This window comes from Cephus cinctus, unplaced genomic scaffold (assembly GCF_000341935.2).
Source record: "Cephus cinctus unplaced genomic scaffold, Ccin1 Ccin1_scaffold0695, whole genome shotgun sequence".
Classification (NCBI taxonomy): Eukaryota; Metazoa; Arthropoda; class Insecta; order Hymenoptera; family Cephidae; genus Cephus; species Cephus cinctus.
In genome coordinates this window covers 275,468-296,642 of record NW_014333317.1, presented here as the reverse complement: position 1 = coordinate 296,642, position 21,175 = coordinate 275,468, and the positions used below count along the sequence as shown (strand labels likewise).

Genomic DNA, 21,175 nt, shown 5'->3' with positions numbered 1-21,175 from the left:
TCTTTCCTCTTTTATTTTCTGTGTGAACCTTAGACTCTTCATACGTGCGATATTGCTTTTGGTCTTTGCTTTGTCTCTTTTTGACTATCTCACGCGCTACCTTTGTGCCTTCGGCGCTTCCGGCAAGAGTGATCGGATAACCATGAGCCCTAAGCACTAACTTATCCCATTAAACGATATTGATCGACCACGAGGCATTGTTAACTTGTTGCCACAATAAGACATCGGTCGGATTGGCTACAGTGTTGAAAAGCTGTCAACAGGATAATGGTCTGATAAATTGAATTTATTACAAAAGAAAAATGACTCCGTGTTATAAAAATTGGATAACAATTAAGTCCAAAGATAAAAAAATATTCCAAACCAATCGATATTTTTCAATATCGTCGCTAATTCGAACAAGTCATGTTAGACTGCCGGGCAAGAAAGTATGGTGGAACTTAAAGTTTTCACGAAGGTACTATAGGTCATATTATTTCTCGGGGAAGTTCTTCCTAGCGAAAGTCTTAATGGAGTATAACCGAGCATTCATCTTTAGTATAACAAGTTCATCGCGAATCGCGCGCTTCAGGGCCGTAGATACTTGGCGCATTGAAATACAGATATGGATATAGAAGGCAAGTGAACTTTCGAGTGTATTTTTATTAATAACAAAAATTATTCTCTATTCGTATAAGCTTCTAAAGGAATTTTCTTTCTTTTCCCTTCTTCTTTACTCTCTCTTTTTTTTATGACAGACAAACTACCGGAAGCCTTGACTCGCACGTGTGAAAGGAATTCGTGTATATTTTATTTCGTGCCTCCAGGGGCCCCTGAGCGTCCACGCCCTCATGTTTACGACACTTTTTTTAGATGGCGGCCATGACGGTAGGAAGGAATAATTATTTTCAAACAAAAAAATTGTAAACGTCCATACACGAAAATCTGGACTATCTTGTGTTTCTATGTGATACGCTTGGAAATTGATTGCTGTTTAACTGGCAAATAGGATAGCTGCGTATTACCCAAACGGCACGCACGTGCTTGCAAAGACACTTACGTAGTTTTATATCTCTCAACAGTTTGTTTGTTTTTAATTTAATGGTACAGAGTTCAGCACGTTTCTAAAGGATGATGGCCCTGTCGGATTTATAAATATATATTGCTCCTTCTTTCATTTTATATATATTATATGGTTGGGCAATGGACCAACAACCAATAAAATGATTCAAACTATAATTCCGTCGAATACATAAAAATTGACGGTTTCATTTATTTCACCCTTGCCTAAATCCACCTATGACAATGACTGACGTCCAATTAACATATTGAGAAAAAATGAGCTCTGAACTAGATTTCCTCAATAACCAAAACCATCCGTTATAATTAATTTGACTCTTAACAATGATACTACCCTCTGAATCTATCAATGCAGTTTTCATGAAAAGATATTTAATTCGCAAAATTCATACAATAAATTTGAATATATGCATCCCATTCATATTTCATAGCAATATTGTCATTAGGATGCTGAATCCACGACACGTAAAAACAATACTAACTAAACCGAGAAATGTATCGGGTAAAAAAAAATGTCAAAAAAAGGATCAGCCATAAGGGATGATATCCACGTAGCGACAATCTCCTCAAATCCCATATGATTCTCCAGCGACGACTGCCAGACACTAAACTGACGGTAACCCAGTAAACAGTGGAAACATCTGCTTTAACGGACGAGACCACCGCAGAAGTATGAGACAACTGCTGTTCTTCTTCTCGAAACACCCAGTAAGATTTCCCACCATAAAGACTTTGGTAGATAAACATAAGCCAAAGAGCCAATAACATCGGAAAAATCGGAAGGATATTACAAAAACAAGAAAAAAACAAAAAAAAAATCCATACAGTCACGTATCTTAACGTATAACCTTCGATGAAAGATTTTTCCGATCATCCCTTAAGGCGAACAACAGACGGCGAAGTGAAGCGTGAACAAGGGTGGGTGGCTGATCCCACCCCCGCGCGACGCCTCGACGCGACAAATTGACCGCGACAACCCTTAAGCGAGCGACTTGGCCAGCGCGTTCAACCCCCCTCGAGGCGTCTCGCAGGAGCTTTGCATTAAGGGCGGGCGCCATATACTTAACTCAAGAGCGTTAGGGGTTGAAAGGTCCTCTTTAAAACGTTACCTAGACCACGTGAGAGTCAGTGACGTAGACATGGGCCCCTTTAGCACGTGTGGTTCTGTGTGTGCGCAGACGTAAAGCGCATAGGGGTAGCAATGCACCATCACGTGCAGAGGGATGAACCATTCACGCACGTGTCAGCTGACCGAGCATTAAGGGGTTGCAAGTCTGCGGCATATTCAACTGTTAATCAAATGGATCATCAGGGGTTGGTTTATGCGCTTTATGCTGCAGGCTCAAACCGTACGTGCTGTAGGAGTACAGGCTGTTTCTAAATGAGTCGTTCAATTCATTTAGTTCATAGAAAGGCAGAGGGATGATATAGGGACTGTACGTTAACACACGCGATTCCCTTCACACTGTTGGGGAGGATTCGTGCATTATATTTATTTACGTTTAATACGTACACCTTGTATACAGTTTTAGCACACGGGTTGCACTTTGTTAACAAATGCTAAAAACCCTTGGCCCTCCTATTGCTCGTTATGGAAGTACACTTCAGCGCTTGGCAAATTTGTCGGACACTGTTACCATCGTGGGTGCTTTTATGGTAAATACTAAATGCACCGTTTCAATGGTGACGTCATTTTCGTTGATGGTCAAGGTAAATATATGTATATTTATATTGCCTGTTAAATTGTACACCGGGCATTTTGACGCGACAGTATTAAACTTTTTTATTGTGAAAACCTCGAATACATTTTGTGGTTTTTTTTGTTGTTTTTTTAATACAGTCTTTTAGGAAATTTTACTTTACGCGGTGTTACGTACTTATCTTGATTTATTGATCCGCAGGAATTTTTGCTCGATTTTTAAAAGATTACTTAGTAGAATATCGCGAGTTAACTTTTAAATGAAACTTCAGGCTTTGCTGAGAAGAAAAAATGATTTTTTAATTTTCGGTATTGCTTCCCGTCTACCTTATCTCGAAGTTACGGCGAATCTTTGTGATGCTTCTTTTTTAGGATCAAGTTCAATGAAGCATTGTAGGTATTTCCAAAAGAAAAATAAGAAATTGTAAAAGAAAGTTTCAACCAGGGTAGTGTCTATAGACTCTTGAAGGATAGTTAAGCTGGCCTTATCTTGTAGGGGTTACTTATATATAACTTAGAGCTTTCACCGTTTAATTCGTTTTTTCTTTTTCTCTATCTCTGAAGACCGCCAAAGAGAAATCAGTAGTGCAAATTAAAGAGAGATCTGTTTGCTTTCTTCAAGTATCCTGTGGACCGAGATGCAATAGGATTACATGATAATATACTATAATAGACACGATATAATGTATAATGTAAAATACACGATATATATAATGTAAAAAATATTATTAAGCAATTTTTGTTTCAAATATTAAAAATAAAAATAGGGTGTCGATTATTCATTAATTTTGAAATTGCGCTGATTAACCGATGACAAATAGACAGATAGCCATAACGCAGTAACGATAGTCTAAGGATCCTGATGACGATGACGATAATGACGCAGAGATAAACAATGGATGCTGGGTGCATTAGGTTTAAGAGTGAGTAAACGAACAGGCATCAAGTTCAAAAAGTAAAGCCATCTTGGACTTTACAGAGAACGAGAAGAAAGTAATAGGGGGTTGAAGTAGGAGTATGGAGAGAAAAAGATTAAGAAAAAGAAAATATATAAAAAGTAAGAAAACGAAGTAGTTTCTCCTAGGTAAACTTGGCTACGCTAAATTTCCTGTTCCTAAGAAAGTTTAAGCCGTCCGGCTTAAGCTCCTTTAGATAAGAGAGAGACTTCATTTAAATAGAACACCTGGCTCTCAGCTTTACGAGCTTCGACTATTACAGTGTTAGAGTATACGCGCGTACACGATAAATGTGGTCAGTGCGGCCATTTTTATTAAAAAAATAGAAAAATATTTTTCAAGATAATTTTTTTATTTTTCTTTTAAGACCTTTCAACAATCTGAATTTACACTTGCTCGTGCGATCGATTTATTATTGTTATAATAAAAAGTCAAAATACTCTTAGCAAGAGCGGACGAAAAATCGATAGTGTTATGGAAAAGTGATAGAGATTCGATATGGTGAACATAGCTGGGACAATGGCTGAAAATAATTGTGCGTGCAACAGGGAGAGTGTAAAGATTTTCTTATTAGCGAACCATACAAGTTCCTATAACGGAAAAAAATGGTATTTAATAAAATTGGTTTCAAGTTTTAGTGTTTGTTTTTGGAGTTTTTAGATTTAAAAAAATGTCTAGGAAATTCAGTGAAAAGCGTCGATCAGCATTCGCTTCGATATTCTCGGATGACGGATGGAAATTGCGACGCCTGACGTCGCCGTCATCTCCGTCCTCGTTGTCCTCGTCATTTCCGAGCGGATCCGAACTCTTTCTCGAATGGATTCGCTCTTGGCGATTAATTAGTCGAGGAGAATATTAGTTCGCGTCTCGTCCCCTACGCGGCGCCACCGTAGAAGCTTGTAATATCGCACAATTTGCAAGGTACTTTGCGAGAAATTTGATTCGACGATGTTGGCGACAATTGTCAGCGATTTTAACATGGAAATTGTCCAACATGAACGTCATTCATCAAGAGGTACGGATTTTCAATTGATTCTTCGCTTACGATCGCGCTGACTATTGAATATGTAAAGGCAAAGAAGGAAATCGAACAAAAATTTCAAATAGTCCAAACCCACCGAAGAGTAAAACCAAAAAATATTTATCGTTTCGTAGTAAAAGCAGAATTTAGCTTTTTTTTGTTGGCGACCGAAGTCGTCAAAATTCACCGGCGTCGCGACGCAGGTTAATTCATTCTGAATGCTCGCGTTGCGACGGCGGCCAAAGTCTCTTTGGAGAGGCGTCAAGTCGAACGGGTGAAGCGTTAAATCCGCTCGTTTCGTTTCGTTCGCGTCGACGACGAAAAAAGCTGATAGCGCACGAGAGCAAGGGAGACAAAAATAGAGGAAGAGAGAGAGGGTAGGGGGGGGGGGTTGAAGAAAACGACGGAAAAAGGGGAGGCAAAAATATAAAAATCCCAAGCAGTCAACCTTATTCAGATTTTTCGGGTGAAACCAAGAAAAATAATGTCATTTCCCTTGAAAAAAATAATTTCCTACAAATCGACGTGGTGGAAGTGCCGGAATCAAGGAGGGGCTCATAAGAACGCTACATGGAGGTTGACAAAAAATTTGTCAAAACTTAAGAAAATTCAATCTCCTTCGCCCCTCGACCCCTGTGACCTCCTCACCCATTTTCATTCCCGACATCCCTCTCAATAACTCATTGTCAAACTATTGAAAATTCACTTAATTCAGAAATAGCATTCATTGCTAATAGCATCAGTATCATCGAAGAATTATGCAAGATCGACTAGAGTCCAGTACAACGTAGCAGAGTATAGTGTCTATACACAGTATCGTATAATATAGCGTAGCACAGTTGGCTTACTGTAGCATACTATAGGTATATCCTTAAAATATGACTTCTCAGAGGGAATTGCGGTAAAAGGTGATTGAAATTCGCGGGACTATTCAATATCATTGCAGGTCCATGAATATACGAGCGACGAGTATTTCCAATGGAAGTTTCGTCAGCGACAAACGAAAGACGTGTCACGAATATTACGACGTGTCGCTGCCTTGAAAATTGCCAATCGAAAAGTCCCGAGAGTTCGCGTTATTATTTTGCAATAAGTATACGCACGTTTACGGACTTTAGTAAAGTATTACCTAACACCTGTATACAAGTAAATTTCCTACGTTACGGGTAAATATATAAATTTAATAACGACTCCAGTTTCCAAGTGACGTTATTTCTTCGTACAGCGTTCACGATGAGCCGTAATAATAAAACGTCAGATAATTCGCACCAAGCAGGTACACTGGCATAATTGAAATTCGCCAGTCTCGGTCCGCATTAATATATCCGCTATGCACTGTGGATTACGTCTGGGCAATATTAAATTCCATTCGTGACGTCACCTTTGTATTTCGGAGATCGCACGTCACCCGTAAGATAGGTAGAACGGGTGTACCAAGGTACACGTAGTGCCTATTAATCTTGTTAAGATCAAAGGACACCGCAGAGTCCTTGAGAAACAGGAGGAGCCCTTATCGACGTAGACGGTCCATTAAATGTTCCATGACACACTTAGAGTATCCCTATAATCAACGATATACAGTATTTCTAATCAAATTATAGACTTGCGTAGTAGGTAATTTCTACCTAGTGACAATTCCAATATAAAGGCAATTCCAATAGAGAAAGGGTACTGTTAACGTGACTCATATAGGTATACAGTACATGTTTCGTAAATGTATTGGAGGTTTCAGTAATACAAAAAAAAAAGGTACCAAAGATTCATTGAAAATAAAAGCACAAAAAAAATTCAAAGAATCAAAGAGCGGAATTGTAAGTGACTATACACATATATATATATATATATACACCTAGTCGAAGAAAGTATCCGCCAGATGGCCAGCAGGCGGTTCCGAATAAATAAATAAATAAAAGCCGAATAGACTCTGGTCAAGAGTCAAGCAGTCCAGGAGGAGGGTTTCCGGAAGTGGAAGTGGAAGCGGAAGTAAAGTAAAGTGAAGTAAAGTAACGTGAAGCCATAAAAGAGAATCAATTCGATTCCCAAGCTGGAGTTGCGCTCTCGTTCCAACCAGGCAACTTTTCCTTAACCACCCCTTGGGCCCGTAGCAACCCCTAAGCCAGACGAGCGTGCCGCCAGCACCACTACTGCCACACTGCCACTACGACTACCGTTCCAACCCCCCTCCCACCCCTAACTGCTTCTATGGCCCATTCCTTCTGTGCAACAAGTGCGCCTGGCTCAGATCTTTAAGAAAGCACTCGTCCCGACGCGGCACTATTTCTTCGAAATCTACCCTTAAGAATGTGCATCCCCCCCGTACACTCTTCTTTCCCCGAAATAACCCGTAACGCGAGACGCACTGCCAGAAACAGCTGTGCTGCGGACAGCTCCATAACAGTCTGACCAGTCTCTGTCCAGTACTACTGCAGTTGCCATAGCTACAATTCTCTTCCTCCTGTACTTTTTCACGGGTGCTTTCATTCTGTGTCTTTAGGAATTTCATTTAATTATTAATAACACTAACGTAAATCACGGCGTGTATCATCGTTCGAAATCTGCCGACTGTTTGCTACCCCGTAGCTCCACAGCAGTGGACTGGTAAAGTCAGCAGGTAGAAATTCATCGGATACGTTAAACCACCATTAAAATCCATTGACGACACCGACCGTAAATAAACCACCATAAGAGCATTTAAACTTCAAGTTACGGTTGCCGATGCACGAAAGTCGCATCTGACTCGCCCATTATCAGTTACATTAAAATATGGACGTATGTATTACATACATATCACGCTGCCAGGCATACGTGTAATACCTTACAGGATGTCAGGGTAGGTCAACCGCTACGATCTCAACGGGCATATTAATGACATGCCGTTCATTACGTCAAGTGCATTCAGTCTTTCGTGTAATTGGAGAAACAATAGTTGGTCACGAGTATCGAGAGCAAGTATCAAAATACTTGTAGCAGAGTAAATGGCAGATTTTAAATTTATGAAAATTTCGGCAAAGAAAACAGGTTTTGTAATTCGATGTACGTGCTTTTAGTCCTGTTTATCTTTTTAGAAAGGAAACTGTAGACTCACCATGGACGAGAATGAGGGAACCAAACAGGACTACTGATCCGAGCGGCCAACCGGCCATCCTGGCTTGGAGCGTTACGTCGATTCAGCTTCCTCCTGAAACAATACAAGCATGCCCAATCAATCAAGCCATCCATTCGAATCCGCTGTTCGCCAACCCTCTGGAACCCAGCATCCCCTATACCCTATAAAACCCTCCTGGCCATGACCGTACACGCTACACCACGGCACCCCGTTCCATCTGGCATGATGCCCCATTGGCTAACTACCCTTATACTTTTTTTTTTATTACATACGAAGCAGCATATCACATTTTTCAACTTTTGCAATAAATTCCATTTTTTTTTTTTGGAATTCATAAAAAAAGAGTACAGATATTAAAGCAGAGCGAAATGTCGCACAATTCAAATATAACGTTTTTGCGAAATTTCAGATACAAATTGCTTCATACGTACATCACTTTTCGGTATACCGGAAGGGTACGGGAGGAGGAAAATAAAAATGGTCTGTACCGGAAACAAAATGACGCTGGTTCATTAGCAAATATCAAGCCGTAATCACTGTCGCTGAAAGCAACGTATTTACTAATTAGTGACATACGAAGAATCGCAGACAAGCATCGGGAGGATGACTGACGGATGATTGGTCCAAACGAAGGCAAATCGTCAGCGGAGTATCAGCGATGCAGAAAATTACAGCAAATTTCCATCGATCCATATAGTACGAACTGTGCAAATATTTCGCGAGTCTATTGGCAAACGAGACTGGTAAATATATGAGGAACAAAAAATGACAAAGTTTTATTTTTCAACGCCAAGTACGAGTTAGTCGGGTAAATCTTTATATTGCATGTATATTACGTAGGGAGGAAGTCACGTGACTCGTCTATCTTTGAAGAACAGGAATACCCACAGTCACACGTGACTTCCGCATTTTCCCGATTTTCCATCCAATTTCCTTTCTTGCACCAATGCTATGGGCTCGTTTCACTGCGACGATGTTGCACTGGGTTGGGTTAGGTTAAGGTGACGTAGAGGTTAGGTATTAAACCGTCATGACGTAATTACGCGGGACGCACTTCATTTCCGTCGAATATCCGTGGCGAAGAGGAGCACGATAAAAATTCATCGTTTTTTGGGGGGGAAGAAAAAAAAAAGATAATCATGAAAATACGAGCTGAGATGTCGCCGGTAAGAGTCCTTTGGAAATTTAAGAGTTTTTCAATACCGTAAAGGAGTAACGGGCAAACTATGAAAAATCTATCGTTTTGACAATTAATTTTTTTTTTATTGATTTGTCGTATATGCATTTTATATTCCTTTCGTGAAAATGAAATTAATATAAGAAAATACTAGTTTGTCTATGTCTATGGGACACCGTGGCTCCTTGGTTTTTTGATCTTGATTCCGAGAATAAAAATAAGGATCCATAAGACGTGCGAGGATGCCATTAAGAATCGTTAGAGCTTAATGGGGTTTGCTCCGTAGCACCTCGCGTGTGAGAAAGTCCCCACGGAGAAATGCATGGGATATCGTAAGTTCTCATTTACGGTAAAGGTGGAGGGAGAGAGTAATATAGAAAAGCTAAAGCTTCATTAGTAAATATAATAATAATTCGATAAATATTCAATTAAACAAAAAATGAAATTATAATATACAAACATTACACACTGATAACCGTCCATGCTTCGACGGGAAGTCTTTTGAAGATAAATAAAAAATATAATAAATTTATAACGGAAATTAAGTGGTATAAAAAAATTTGACAAGTTTCATGAAAAACAAGGAAACACGAATGCTTTATTATGGGAAGTAAATAGACGAAAGGGGATGTCCGTTTATTATGTGTATAATGATTACGGGGTATGATTTACAGGGCGGTTCAACATTGTATCGCCCTTAAATGTATGGGTTGCGTGTAAAGAGCCGCTACTTTTGAATCGCTCTGTACGCGTGTACACACGAAGGTGCACTAAATCATTTCTCGTCATTAGGGAATATTATTCGAGACGCCTTCAACAATGCCCACCACTCTCGTGGCTGGCCGCCATTTTTTAACCCGGCAAAAAGGGCCGAGCTCTCCATTCCTCATTGAGCGAAACGAAATACTCGATCCTTCTCCGGCTGCCTTTCATTCGGCACACAAGGCACTTCATTAAAACGCAGGTTGGAACCCAGCAGGCAGCTTTGCACTGAGCCCAGCACTCGCGCGAACAACGTGAAAGACATATAGGGGTAGGTTAGCCATGTTTTTTAGTTACACTTTAAACCCTTTTTATGAAAAAAGTGTCAACAATTGTTTTTACAGAAATATCTCTCTCTGGCTCAAAGCGTATCACAGAAGCGTCGCGACGCCTGTTAAATGCCGGTAACAATAACTTATGGGTAACGAGACGCCATTTTGTTTCGCGTTTACGTTGGGGGGGGTTGCATTGAATAAATTTTAGTGGGGGATGAAAACAAGTTTGGAGTAATAATTTTTTCAAAATGTTATTAATTTTTTCAAAAAAAAAAAAAATTAATGCATGAAGTCCAAATGAAAACTGTAATTCTTGTATATGTACAGAGTGCTCGTGTATTATGTATAGCAGAGTTTTACGTTATCTGTGATAATTTCTTTTACTCTCCGTGTGGCGGCCTTTGGATTGACGATACCCAGAAGACAGTGAGCAGGAAATGTTGTATCTTCGTAGAGGTTGTAGGTTGTAGATTTCGAGGCAGTGGGATACCTTCGTAGTGGAAGGGTCGTAATTAGGGTCTACTCGATTACCCAGACAGGATCTTCCGGCACGGCGGAGGCTGCGAGAAATTGGCAAGAGCTGGAGGATGCCATTAAAATAAGAAAAAGGAGGGTAAAAAATGATCGCGGGTTATTTACGTCTGGAAATGGCGTAATTGGTGTTTTACAGTTGGTATAACTTTAAAGAAATTGAAAATACTGTATTTCCTTTATTTCCGGCGTCGAACGAAATCACGGACTGATTGGAATCTCTGTAATGGGAAGACGTTGTGTGTGTTCGGACGAGGCTGGAGATACGAACGATCGATAGATCATTGAAGAATATATTTAAAAAATCGATTTATCACGGATACGTTTTGCTACAAATTTTTTCGTAAAAATTACGTTTCAGAAGCTTTTTGATTAAAGGATTTAAAACGCTTTTTTGTATTCCGACAGAATGAGAGGAAACGAAGGAATGAAACGAGTCTGTTTTTTTTTGGGGGCATGGCGGAAAACTTTTACCTACTCAGACGTGGAAAATTGCAGGCTGTAATTATTAACGATTACGCACTCCATTCGCTTCCATATTGTAGGATCCTTTTTTTTTTACTAGGGAATTTTTTTTCACCTGCGAATCGCTTTATTTCCCTCTCACCGGCTGGAGGAAATTGTTTCGTCCGAGACGAAGGATTACGTAGGCACTTCCGGCGGAAGTAACGTGTCTGGCATGTTGCCAAAAAATTGCCACACATCGCCGAGCATCGATCCGGCCCAATTCAAGTAGTAAAGTGCGAAATTGGTCAGACATGAATTTTCATGGTTACCAGCGGCAAAAGCTCGGCCAAGTGGTGACAACTTCCGAATGACGATGTATTTTGAAAATATACGATTTTAATTTTCTCAAAGTTATTTTTCATTTTCATGAAGCGACTTTACGCGTTGACGGCGCAAGGTAAAAAAAGCTATATATTTTCAAGAGTCGTCAAGGTATCCGACGACAATGAGGAGGGGTTGAAGGGGCGATGTCTATTAACCCAGGCATTAATAGGGGGTAGTATCTTAAGGGGTGAGCCAGAAAGTGGATGCCTAAGAGGAGTTCGGCGCTGCCATTAACGACGGGATCTTCATTTTCTTCATCCGTCGTCTTTCGAAAATGTCACGCTTCGTCTTTTTTTTTTTTTTGGGGGCCTTTCTTGAATTCCTGGTAGCAGCAGTATTAGCAATAGTAGCGAATACTAGCAACAGTAATACCAGCAGCAGCAGTGTCGCCATAACCCCTAACTCCAGCGACGACAGCTTAATTCAAAGAGACAGAATCTGGAGCATGAAATCGTTTGATTCGCCCGGCGACTCCCCAGTCACGTCTCTCACTCGTTCTGGTCTCAACCACCTACCACCTACCACCTACGACTCCAGTTTGCTCTTCCAACCCTTCAATCCTCCAACCAACTATATACCACTGTCGCCTAACCAGCCTTATTCCTCCGTAGCATCCCTTCGGATACGGCACTTGGGCGTCCTGCGCTTCAGCAAACTACCATCGGACCCACCGCTAGCGATGGAACCGAAAGTGGCGCGCGATTTGAATTTCGAAATTCTGTCATTTTAATAACCGCTGTTATTTTCGGAGTAAAAAATAAAAACTTACCGGTTCAATCCTTTTATCGTTATTTGAAATATTCTATTAGCTTTGATTATTCCCTATGATCCTGAATGCTGGACATTTTGGATTTATCGCCGTCGATTTTGTACTGATGACCAACCATTTTCCTTCGAGCGAAGTATATATCGACGTGTTCGGTTTTCTCAAAATTGATTACTACTACGGGCGTACAGTTTGGTCGGATTAATTCATCACTGACAGGGTTTTTTTTTTTTTGATACTTTTGTCCAAAAAAAAAGTATGGCCGACAGTTGAACCGAAAAAATCACTAATTCCCATTCGCGAGAATACACAAGGCTTCGATAGGGGTATCTTTTCTTTTTTCATTTAATCTGGAATCGTGAAAGCTATGAGTAGGAAGGCCAATTTTATTGGCACGAGTCGAGTAAGGCCGCTTAATGTCAGAGAGTCTGCTTCATTAAGGAAGAAATTAATTAATCGAATTTGCAAGAAACCGCCGCGGGAGAATGAGTGAGAAGGAGAGAGAGAGAGAGAAGAAGATGCTCGAGAGAATGGAAGAAAAAAAGATAAAATACACTATATGTATAAGTTACGTTGGTTAGATATGAATTTGACTGTCTATTCTTGATCCTTTCTCAAATTAATAATAACAATATTTATTTGATCCTTTTTTCGTTTTTGTATAATTTAGCTCTAATTGGGAGTCACATAATTAGGTTCGTTAATTTAACAATTGTCTGAGGATTATTTTTTTTAGGGGCAACGGGTAAGTCCTTATGCGAATTTTCATCAGCTTCATTTAATTCATTCTCTCACTGCCAGACTCGTTACTGCCACTACTTCTAGTGCTAGTAATATTACTCTTACCACCCGTTACCATTACAGAGTCAGAATTTCAAAGAACCGAATTAAACGGAATCGATGATCTCTTGCGCAATTTCTTTTCGCTCTTACCCAGGAATTCGCTAATGAGAATTTTCTCGAGTTTCAATCGACCGATTAAAAAGTCAGTGGACGTTTTCCGAATGGCTCTAGTCTACGGTAGGTTAGGTTTCCTTTGTTTGTTGGAATTACATGATTTAATTTACCTCGATGAAAAATCTATTTTGGAAATCGCGGAGTTTCTTTGTGCAAATGACTTCAAGAAATATCTTGGAAGCTCCGTACTTACATGAAAGCAACATAAAAAGTAAAAAGTTGGCAGAACGATTCATTACGAAGAACAAAAACTGAGTCAACTTCCACACGTTGACGTCACTGATCGAACGTGACAAAGTTGAGGTGAGAAAATGTGTAGAAAATTTTCCAAAATCTTTTCCAAACACCCAAAGATCCTTTAACGCACAATTACACACGTACGTGGGGCATCCCGTTAGCTACTCGGAGTTTCGGAAGTTACCAACCACGAAACTTCGGGCATTAAACTACCGTAACAGGGTATCCAACTTCGGGCTATAAAAGCCAAAAAAAAAGGTAAAACAGATCCTGTACCCAGCGTAGCTAAGGTACAAGTAACCGCAGCATTACAATTTTCGGAACAATTTTCAACAAAAAAAAAAAATTTAAATACCAAGAAAAAAAAGCCCTAGACAGTCCTCCATCCCATCGCTATAAGAGTGAGGAGTATTCTTCTGTCGTGAGGTTGCCACCCTGACTCCTTATAGAGCAGGGTGATTCCGACGTCGGTGGTAGTGCCACCCCTTCTCTCAGCGGCTCCATTCATCCATGTCTCTCTCGTCCATAGAGTCTCGTTGCGGCGTCCCATTCTACTGTTACTGGTAAGTAAAAGGTGGCAGCACTGCTACCACCAGCAACCCGTCCATGTAGTCCATGTAGTAGTGGCAGCCCTAGCGGTTAGGTTCGGCTGGGCCTGCTTTTTCACCCTTCGTTGCTCCAGGTACTCCAACCCCTTACCCAACGAAGGCCCAAGTAGCGAAGCCCAGGATGCTATCCGGACGATGCCACTTCCATATTCTATCACCTCCCCCTGGGGGCGCCCACCACTTTCAAAATTAGTGCCCGTCTGTCTCGACTTTCCTATCTTCTCTACTTGGCCAGATAAGGGACGAAAGAGGCGGTCTCTGTCTTTGGTCTGACTAGTAACGTTTCGCGAGGTACACTCAACTGAGTAGGGAAGCCATCTCCAAGTAAATCCCGTCTTGTGGCCGACGTCGAAGACGAGGACGAGGGTTGTGATTTTCTGAGTGTTGGATACGGGTGGCTGTTGGTGGGTAGTTGGTTAGAGCTGGGGGTGCCCGTCTTCCCTAACGGTAAGGGGTTGCTACGTAGATTCCTGTTCGAATCAATTTCAGGATACGGAAATCCACCCTCTTGGAATTGGATATGAGCCTTCGGACTTACGGATTTGCCAATCTTTTGCCATTCGATTCCATTGGCTTTCGCCTTATCGATCGCGTCTGCTAATTTCTCTAATTATTTGCCAGCCGTATGCGATTCCGCTAGAAATTTTATACTCGTAGACAATTACAAAAAAAAAATACTTTCACTACCATGTATGTGTTCGATCGAAATTCCTCATTTGACGTCTTCGTGCCACTGAAATTCCATGACCTACATTGAACTCGATAATTCCAATAATGCCTCGCCCTAATGAACCTTTCGAAAAGATTAGAAAACAAAAAATCCAATTTATTCGCCAGTTTCGACCCACCTTAAACGCATTATACCTACACCCTTCAAACGTATTTTTTACTAGCTCTTAGCAGAAAGCGAAAAGCAATAAGTGAAGGATGCCTGTTGGACTCGCAAAGCAATTCTGTACTAGAGTATATTTATATATATATACAATATATATATATAGCAGAGAATGACAAAATGGCTGAGGAAGAATGCCAGGTGAGCAAAATAAAATGTTCACGCCGTGGCACGAGGTGGTATTTTCTCTGGATGAGATAGTGGAGAGACGAAAAGACAGAGAGTGAGAGAGAAAAAGGGAGAGAGAGAGAGAGTGAGAAACGGATGAGAGGGAGGACAGGGTGGGGGTGAGACACCCGTTATTTATCGGAGATTGAAATTCGGAGACCGCCGCGCTCACACAAGTCCGCTCGAGGAATTTCATTAAAATTATGACATAGATATTGGAATTGCTAACGCACGCGACGGAATCGCTCGGCTTTAGCTTTAGTTCCAGGCTGAAATTCCTAACATACGTGACCATCTATTAAATGGGTACTTGGGCAATTCCAAAGACTTGTACCTAATGACTTTTCTTTTTAATACCCACAAAAGTTCAATTCCTCTCAATTTTTTCTTCGCCATAACAGCGCAATTCCCTTTAAAGGAACAAGAACCAGAGACAAACCCACGGTTACGTACAAAATAATTTTCATTCCCAATATAAAAATTTCGCCTGCACCTCGCATAACAATGAAGTTCGAGCATACCAATAATTAACGATAAATAAACTTTTTCGAATAAACGAAATTATTTCTCAATTCGTACAAAACTCCACGTGAATCTCGCTCGCGAATGGTTAATATTCCAAAAATATTCGCTATATCCCGATAAGCGCTCGAGTTACCTCGAATGAAAAAATTTCCCAGTACCTGTATGGAGATTCGTTTAATCGTTACGTAACGTGGCAATACCTCTGCCGCAACGCTTTTCTCCTTTTCCCAGCAAATACCAGTAATTACGGTCGCGCGGCCATTTGAAACACCCTGTACCGTAAGTAGTCGCATAGCAGGGGCGCGAACATGTTCGCGAATACATGCATGAGAATGGGCCACTTGGTTTTCAAAGGCTGGCGAATTCTCGAGCGTCACGTTGGAATTTCGCAGGAAAGCTGAAAGGATTTTTACGCGTGCAAAGGCACGATCGAAAATTGAGCCCGAGAAAGCTAGAAAAAAAGAAGCATCGGTTCAAAATCGCAATTCCCGCGTGACGAGCCTCTACCCTGAATCCACGCGACAACGCAGTTGCGTAAAATCTTGTTACGGGAGGATCACGTAATGACCTATCACCTCTGGTTGCGTAACAGGCACAGGACTGACGATGAGGTCAATACGGGATTAATCGGCGGCCGGAATAGGTCAGATAATGTCAGAGCGTTAACGCCGTGTATAGAAATAATGCATTGGCGTAGGACGCGGTGTAAATTTCACCTGGTGCCAGGTCGATACCTGCGGCAGCTAAATTGTGCGTTAAGGGTGAAACGCGAGTACGGAGTAGGGGTTGTTTCGCAGCCCCAGCTACATACAGTGTATACTTAAGGTATGTACATGCATGCGAGCACGCGTGTCCCGTGTGTGTATCGGGGTTGTCAAGTACAGTTGAGTGGCAGATATACTATATAATGTATACATATTTCCATAACATAAATACGTATATACAGGCTGTAGGTAGGGTGAGCATATGTATATGGGAATTGTAGGTGCGTGCACGTATGTGAAATTGCAAGGGTGCTTGTGGCTGTAAACACGCATTTCTACGTGCTCCTGTGTATCGGCGTATGTATTACGTCATTATTAGTGTACGTGCAATGTACAGGGTGTGCTATATGCTATGTGCCATGTACTGTGCAGCTGGGAGACTATACGGTGTAATGGGCTGCTAGCGAGGGCGCATTAAGGCGGGTTTATGTTAGCCTAGAAGCACAGGGCCTTTTAGCTTGAGTCAAAAGTTCCTGACTTTCAAAACACCCTGTATTATATGGTCGGGCTCGTAACCCGAGGAAAGAGAGGAGATGGAGTGTATGTAGATATATACACCAGTCGGGATATATACCTTATTTGACATAATTATTGACAATCCCTTGAAAAGCAGAGTACTCAGTGAAAGCCTGAGAGACGCCGAGCGTCTTTCTGTAAAGTTACAGAGACCGTCGGGACGCTTCGATGTTTCGGCAAAGCTCCTACCTAAACAGCCCTTATTTCATCGATAGTTCCTATCAAAGTTACTTCTGTCCGCGAGCATCAATACAGTCTGGGGCACGTGTGCACGAGGGACCTGAGAAGATACGAAGCATCTGAGGTATCTCAGATTAAAGGCAAAGACGAAACTGTCAGTACCAAAATTTCGTGTGCGTGACGTATGATATAAGGATTCGTTGAAATTTTTGAAAATTTTATATTGATATAATTAAAATTTAATGAAATTTTTTTTTCGGGAAAATACAAAGTACAGCATCCCTTGCGTCTTGTGCAGTGTGTCATATTTATAAGTCACCCTCTGTATTATTCTCTTCTGACTAGACATATATGTATATTATATGCACGTACTCGAACACACATCGATGACTGTTTCCATTTTTATTGGATTATCCAATTGGATGATTTATCCGATTGCGATTCTTCATTTTTCTTATTTCCAACGTAAAACGTGAATGCCCACGTCCTTTATCAGCAAATAAATGTACAACGTTTTGCTATGCGGTTGTGGAGTTCATAGAAAGGGGTCATAGAGTCGAGGGGTCGGACGCAGCAGAGAAATGGAAAAAATCCGTAAAATACCATCGACTCGCTCGGTCTCGAGCCAATAAGCTGGAAAATAGTGTATCTGCTGGAGGAGAAGGAAGAATGGGAAATGAATATAAACGAAAAGGAGATGGAAGAGAAATGAGAATGTTGAGAAAAAAGAAGAGCAAACAGGCAGAGGAGTAAGTGAGACGGAGTGATGAATTAAAACCTCACAAGAGTCATAAGTCATAACACGTCCCATATTAAACGTCTATAGAAAGGGCACGTAGATTTATATACTGTACACGTTTTTCAAGGATGCGAAATCCTTTTATATCCTTCAAAGGATTGCCGAATGATAACGTGGAGCTATGGGGGATGGTTCGAACCTATGGAGCTGATAATGGCTGGAGTATGAATATTCCAGAAAGTTTAACGCCATTAAATTTTCAGAGGTCTCTATTCCCTGCCCGGGCAAGTTCAGGGTGCACCTATAATTCTACCTTGATAATGGCCACCCTCAATAATCAATGAGTATTAGATAGCGGTAGGATAATTCCTGCCTGACCTTTCGCGCGAACGCTGGACATTGTGATAGTCAATAATCGTTTATAATTTTAATGTTTCGTTAAAAAAAAATAATAATAATAATTTTTCATTATCAGCGAATTACCAAATTGTCAAAATTTTTTTGTCTCTCGTTATACTAATTTTATCCTTTTCTCTGACCTGGATCTATTCTATCGATATATCTGTGTCACTGACCCATACGTATCTCCAACGATACGTCATACGTGCTACTGACGCGATACGCATACGTACTTGGCATCGCTTACCTATACCGATTCAATCTTCTCCAATTAAATTCTATTGGAATTCGCACAAATGCCAATACCGTATGGGAGCTTTCATTGTGTTGGGATAATGAGGGAGTGCAGCAGGAAAGCGTACCAGCTTAACGGATAGAATGGACCACGCTGGAAGCGGGACTATGCCCATTCTCTATTTACCGGACGGCTGATCTATATCGTGCCTGTACCTACTGCAGCTGCATCTTGTTAGAATTCTATATATATGGTGTTTCAACAGAGAATTGCATTCCTCGAACGGCATCGAAAGGACATCGAGGAGTCAATATATATATATTTTATATTCTTCGAGTTCTTCAAAAATTTCATCGACCATTTCTCACACGTGTTTTTTTCTCACTTTTACAGATTTCAACTAAACAAATATTATCGTCCCCGCAGCATCCCTGCGCGATTTTCTTTTTCTCTGCCGATCGATTCCGCGCTCTGCCACTCAGGATTCCAATGTAATTAAACCGAATAAAAGCAACCCATTGTTACCCAATTACCGGCATTCAATATATGTAGAAGAGAAATATATATATATATACATATATATATACAGAAATACAGAGGCGTAGCCATTTTCTCAATTATCGTGTAATTCCGCATCACCTGCTACCCAGAGTTCAACGTACCCAGTGCCGGGTTATCGAGCTACAAACGGCCATTTGCAATTATCCGAATAATACTAGAATCAATTTTATAAATTACACGGATCTCGATTTTAACCAAAAGATATTACTGTATATAATGAAAAAAATTTTTTACAGTCAACCAACAAAAATTTCTTTCAATTATCTCACCCCGTAACACTCCTCGACCCACGAATGTTGCCCGAAAATAATATCAACCGCATCAGTCACGTTCCTTACTATCAATAAATCATTGTCACTAATCATAATTGAAAATTGAATTTTGAACGACGTTAAATCTCATTATAAACATACGTTCGCCCAGTATGGGATTCCGTACGGAATAATAACGTTTTATCAGCAATCATATGTGTTTATATATACACATGTGAAACTACGTATCCCGAGGCTAATGAATTTTGCTCCTGCATATATCGTATGTTGCGTATCGGACGGATGCACGTTAACGTCCGTTAAATCCATCCGACCGCGATAACGCGTATTCGTAGGTTTCGCGTGCCGCTAGCAGTGCGATGTGATGTGGTTGCGCGGTGTTGCAGGGGGGTAGGGGGGGCGAAGGTACCGGAGGGGGCGGTGGGCTTTCTCTGACGCTGCGTGTGCTTTCAATATGGCCGCCATATTGAAAGCACAGCCATTACGAAATGGGTCTTTCGTTAAAACGATTTTCGCGGCTGGCTACGAGTCGGCACGATTAAAGCGTCGTTTCCCGAAAGAGGGACATTAGGGGGATGAAATTCGTTTGCCGAAAAGAAATTTAAGAGCAACTAAGGGACGCAAGATTGAAATTGGGAAAGTCGATATGAAGATGCGATCGAGGATATTGAAATATTTCGATTATCAATTTTTTTTTTTTCTTCGTTACACGAATTCTCGTTGCGGAGGGATCTTGCGATTTTTCTTCTGTTTACGGGGAATCGGCGTTATCCTCCGTGGGGACAGGGCGAGGGGGGAAGGGGGTACACTAAGTTAATAAAAGTTTTCTCAACTTTTATGAAGACTTGATGGAGCGTGGACCAATCCAATTTGGCGACAGTCATCGAGATAAGGAAGGGCGTGCAAAAGAGGATTTAAGGGTTGTAGATAGGAATCGATACAGGGGTACTCCATATTTTTTAAATTGAAGGGAGCATAAGACCTTTTTTTTTCCCCCTACTTTACGTCTCCTGATCAATGTGTATATATATATACTTTTCTACACAGCCAGGGCGCAGGCGTCATCTAGGGGATGAATCGCGCTAAATAGGTTTCGGGAGGGGGTGGTTTTAGATAGAGATAGAAAATCGCGAGGGTGAGCAGACAGAAGACCCGCTGAAAAATACAGTGCTCGATGACCCGGGAGCTTCCGTCGCAAGAGTGTCATCAAATCCGAAAGCAACCCCCAAAACCCTCCAAGCGCAACCCTTATTGTGCCCTGAACACTCGAGGTTACGCGAGTGTGCGTGAATCCACGTGAGCGTAGAGGTGTCAGGGTGGGGTAGGTAGGTGGGTCGGGCTGTGCCACAGCTTTTGCACAAGGTAGAAAAGCATCCCTTACGCCCAGTAACCAGCACCGACTCTACGTAGACCACCCCCTTCAACCCCCGACGCAGAGGCGTCCTACTAACCGCCGCCACGCTCCGACACTATAGGCCAGTCCCTGCATTATTTAGTCAATATCGCGCCCAACCCCTCCTACGCCGTCACTACCCTCTTTCACCTTTCTCCAGGGATGCGACTCTCGTTCCAACGACCAACCCCCCTATTTTCTTTGTACACGCGTACGTGTCTTCCGACACTGGAGCCACCCCTAAATCATAGCCTTATTTGGAGTGCCAAGTTCAATCAACGGCATCTTCCCCGTGTTAAGGGTGATGTTGCTCGGGAGGGCTGATAAAAATGTAATACTAAAAGAAAAGAAAATTCCCGAGTATCAGTTCCTTCGTCCATTGGAGGTGAACTGGACAAGTTCCGGTTGTCTCTTATGCAACAACCCTTATAGCGGGTGGGCGCGAATTATAAGGAAAAAGCAAAAATCGAGATCGGGAGACGAAATTGATCAAGGGAATAAGATATGGCGCTGCCTTCAAGAATTCAGAATTGGGAGTGCTAAGTG

General features: G+C 41.3%; 1 protein-coding gene and 1 long non-coding RNA gene across 10 annotated transcripts in view; one reads left to right on the top strand and one right to left on the bottom strand.

The window, feature by feature from the left end:
* Positions 1 to 8,499, top strand: part of LOC112494673 — a 47,012-nt gene extending 38,513 nt beyond the window's left edge. Inside the window, exons 2-3 of the long non-coding RNA XR_003060369.1 lie at positions 8,251 to 8,321; positions 8,410 to 8,499. This is a non-coding gene — a long non-coding RNA (uncharacterized LOC112494673). The remainder of the gene's footprint in view (positions 1 to 8,250; positions 8,322 to 8,409) is intronic.
* Positions 1 to 21,175, bottom strand: part of LOC107270000 (Down syndrome cell adhesion molecule-like protein Dscam2) — an 83,560-nt gene that overhangs the window by 54,937 nt on the left and 7,448 nt on the right. For all 9 annotated transcript variants that reach the window (XM_025087388.1, XM_025087386.1, XM_025087389.1 and 6 more), the window contains exon 2: positions 7,821 to 7,913. In XM_025087388.1, coding sequence (XP_024943156.1) covers positions 7,821 to 7,878 — 58 coding nt within the window. In that variant the 5' untranslated portion in view covers positions 7,879 to 7,913. The remainder of the gene's footprint in view (positions 1 to 7,820; positions 7,914 to 21,175) is intronic.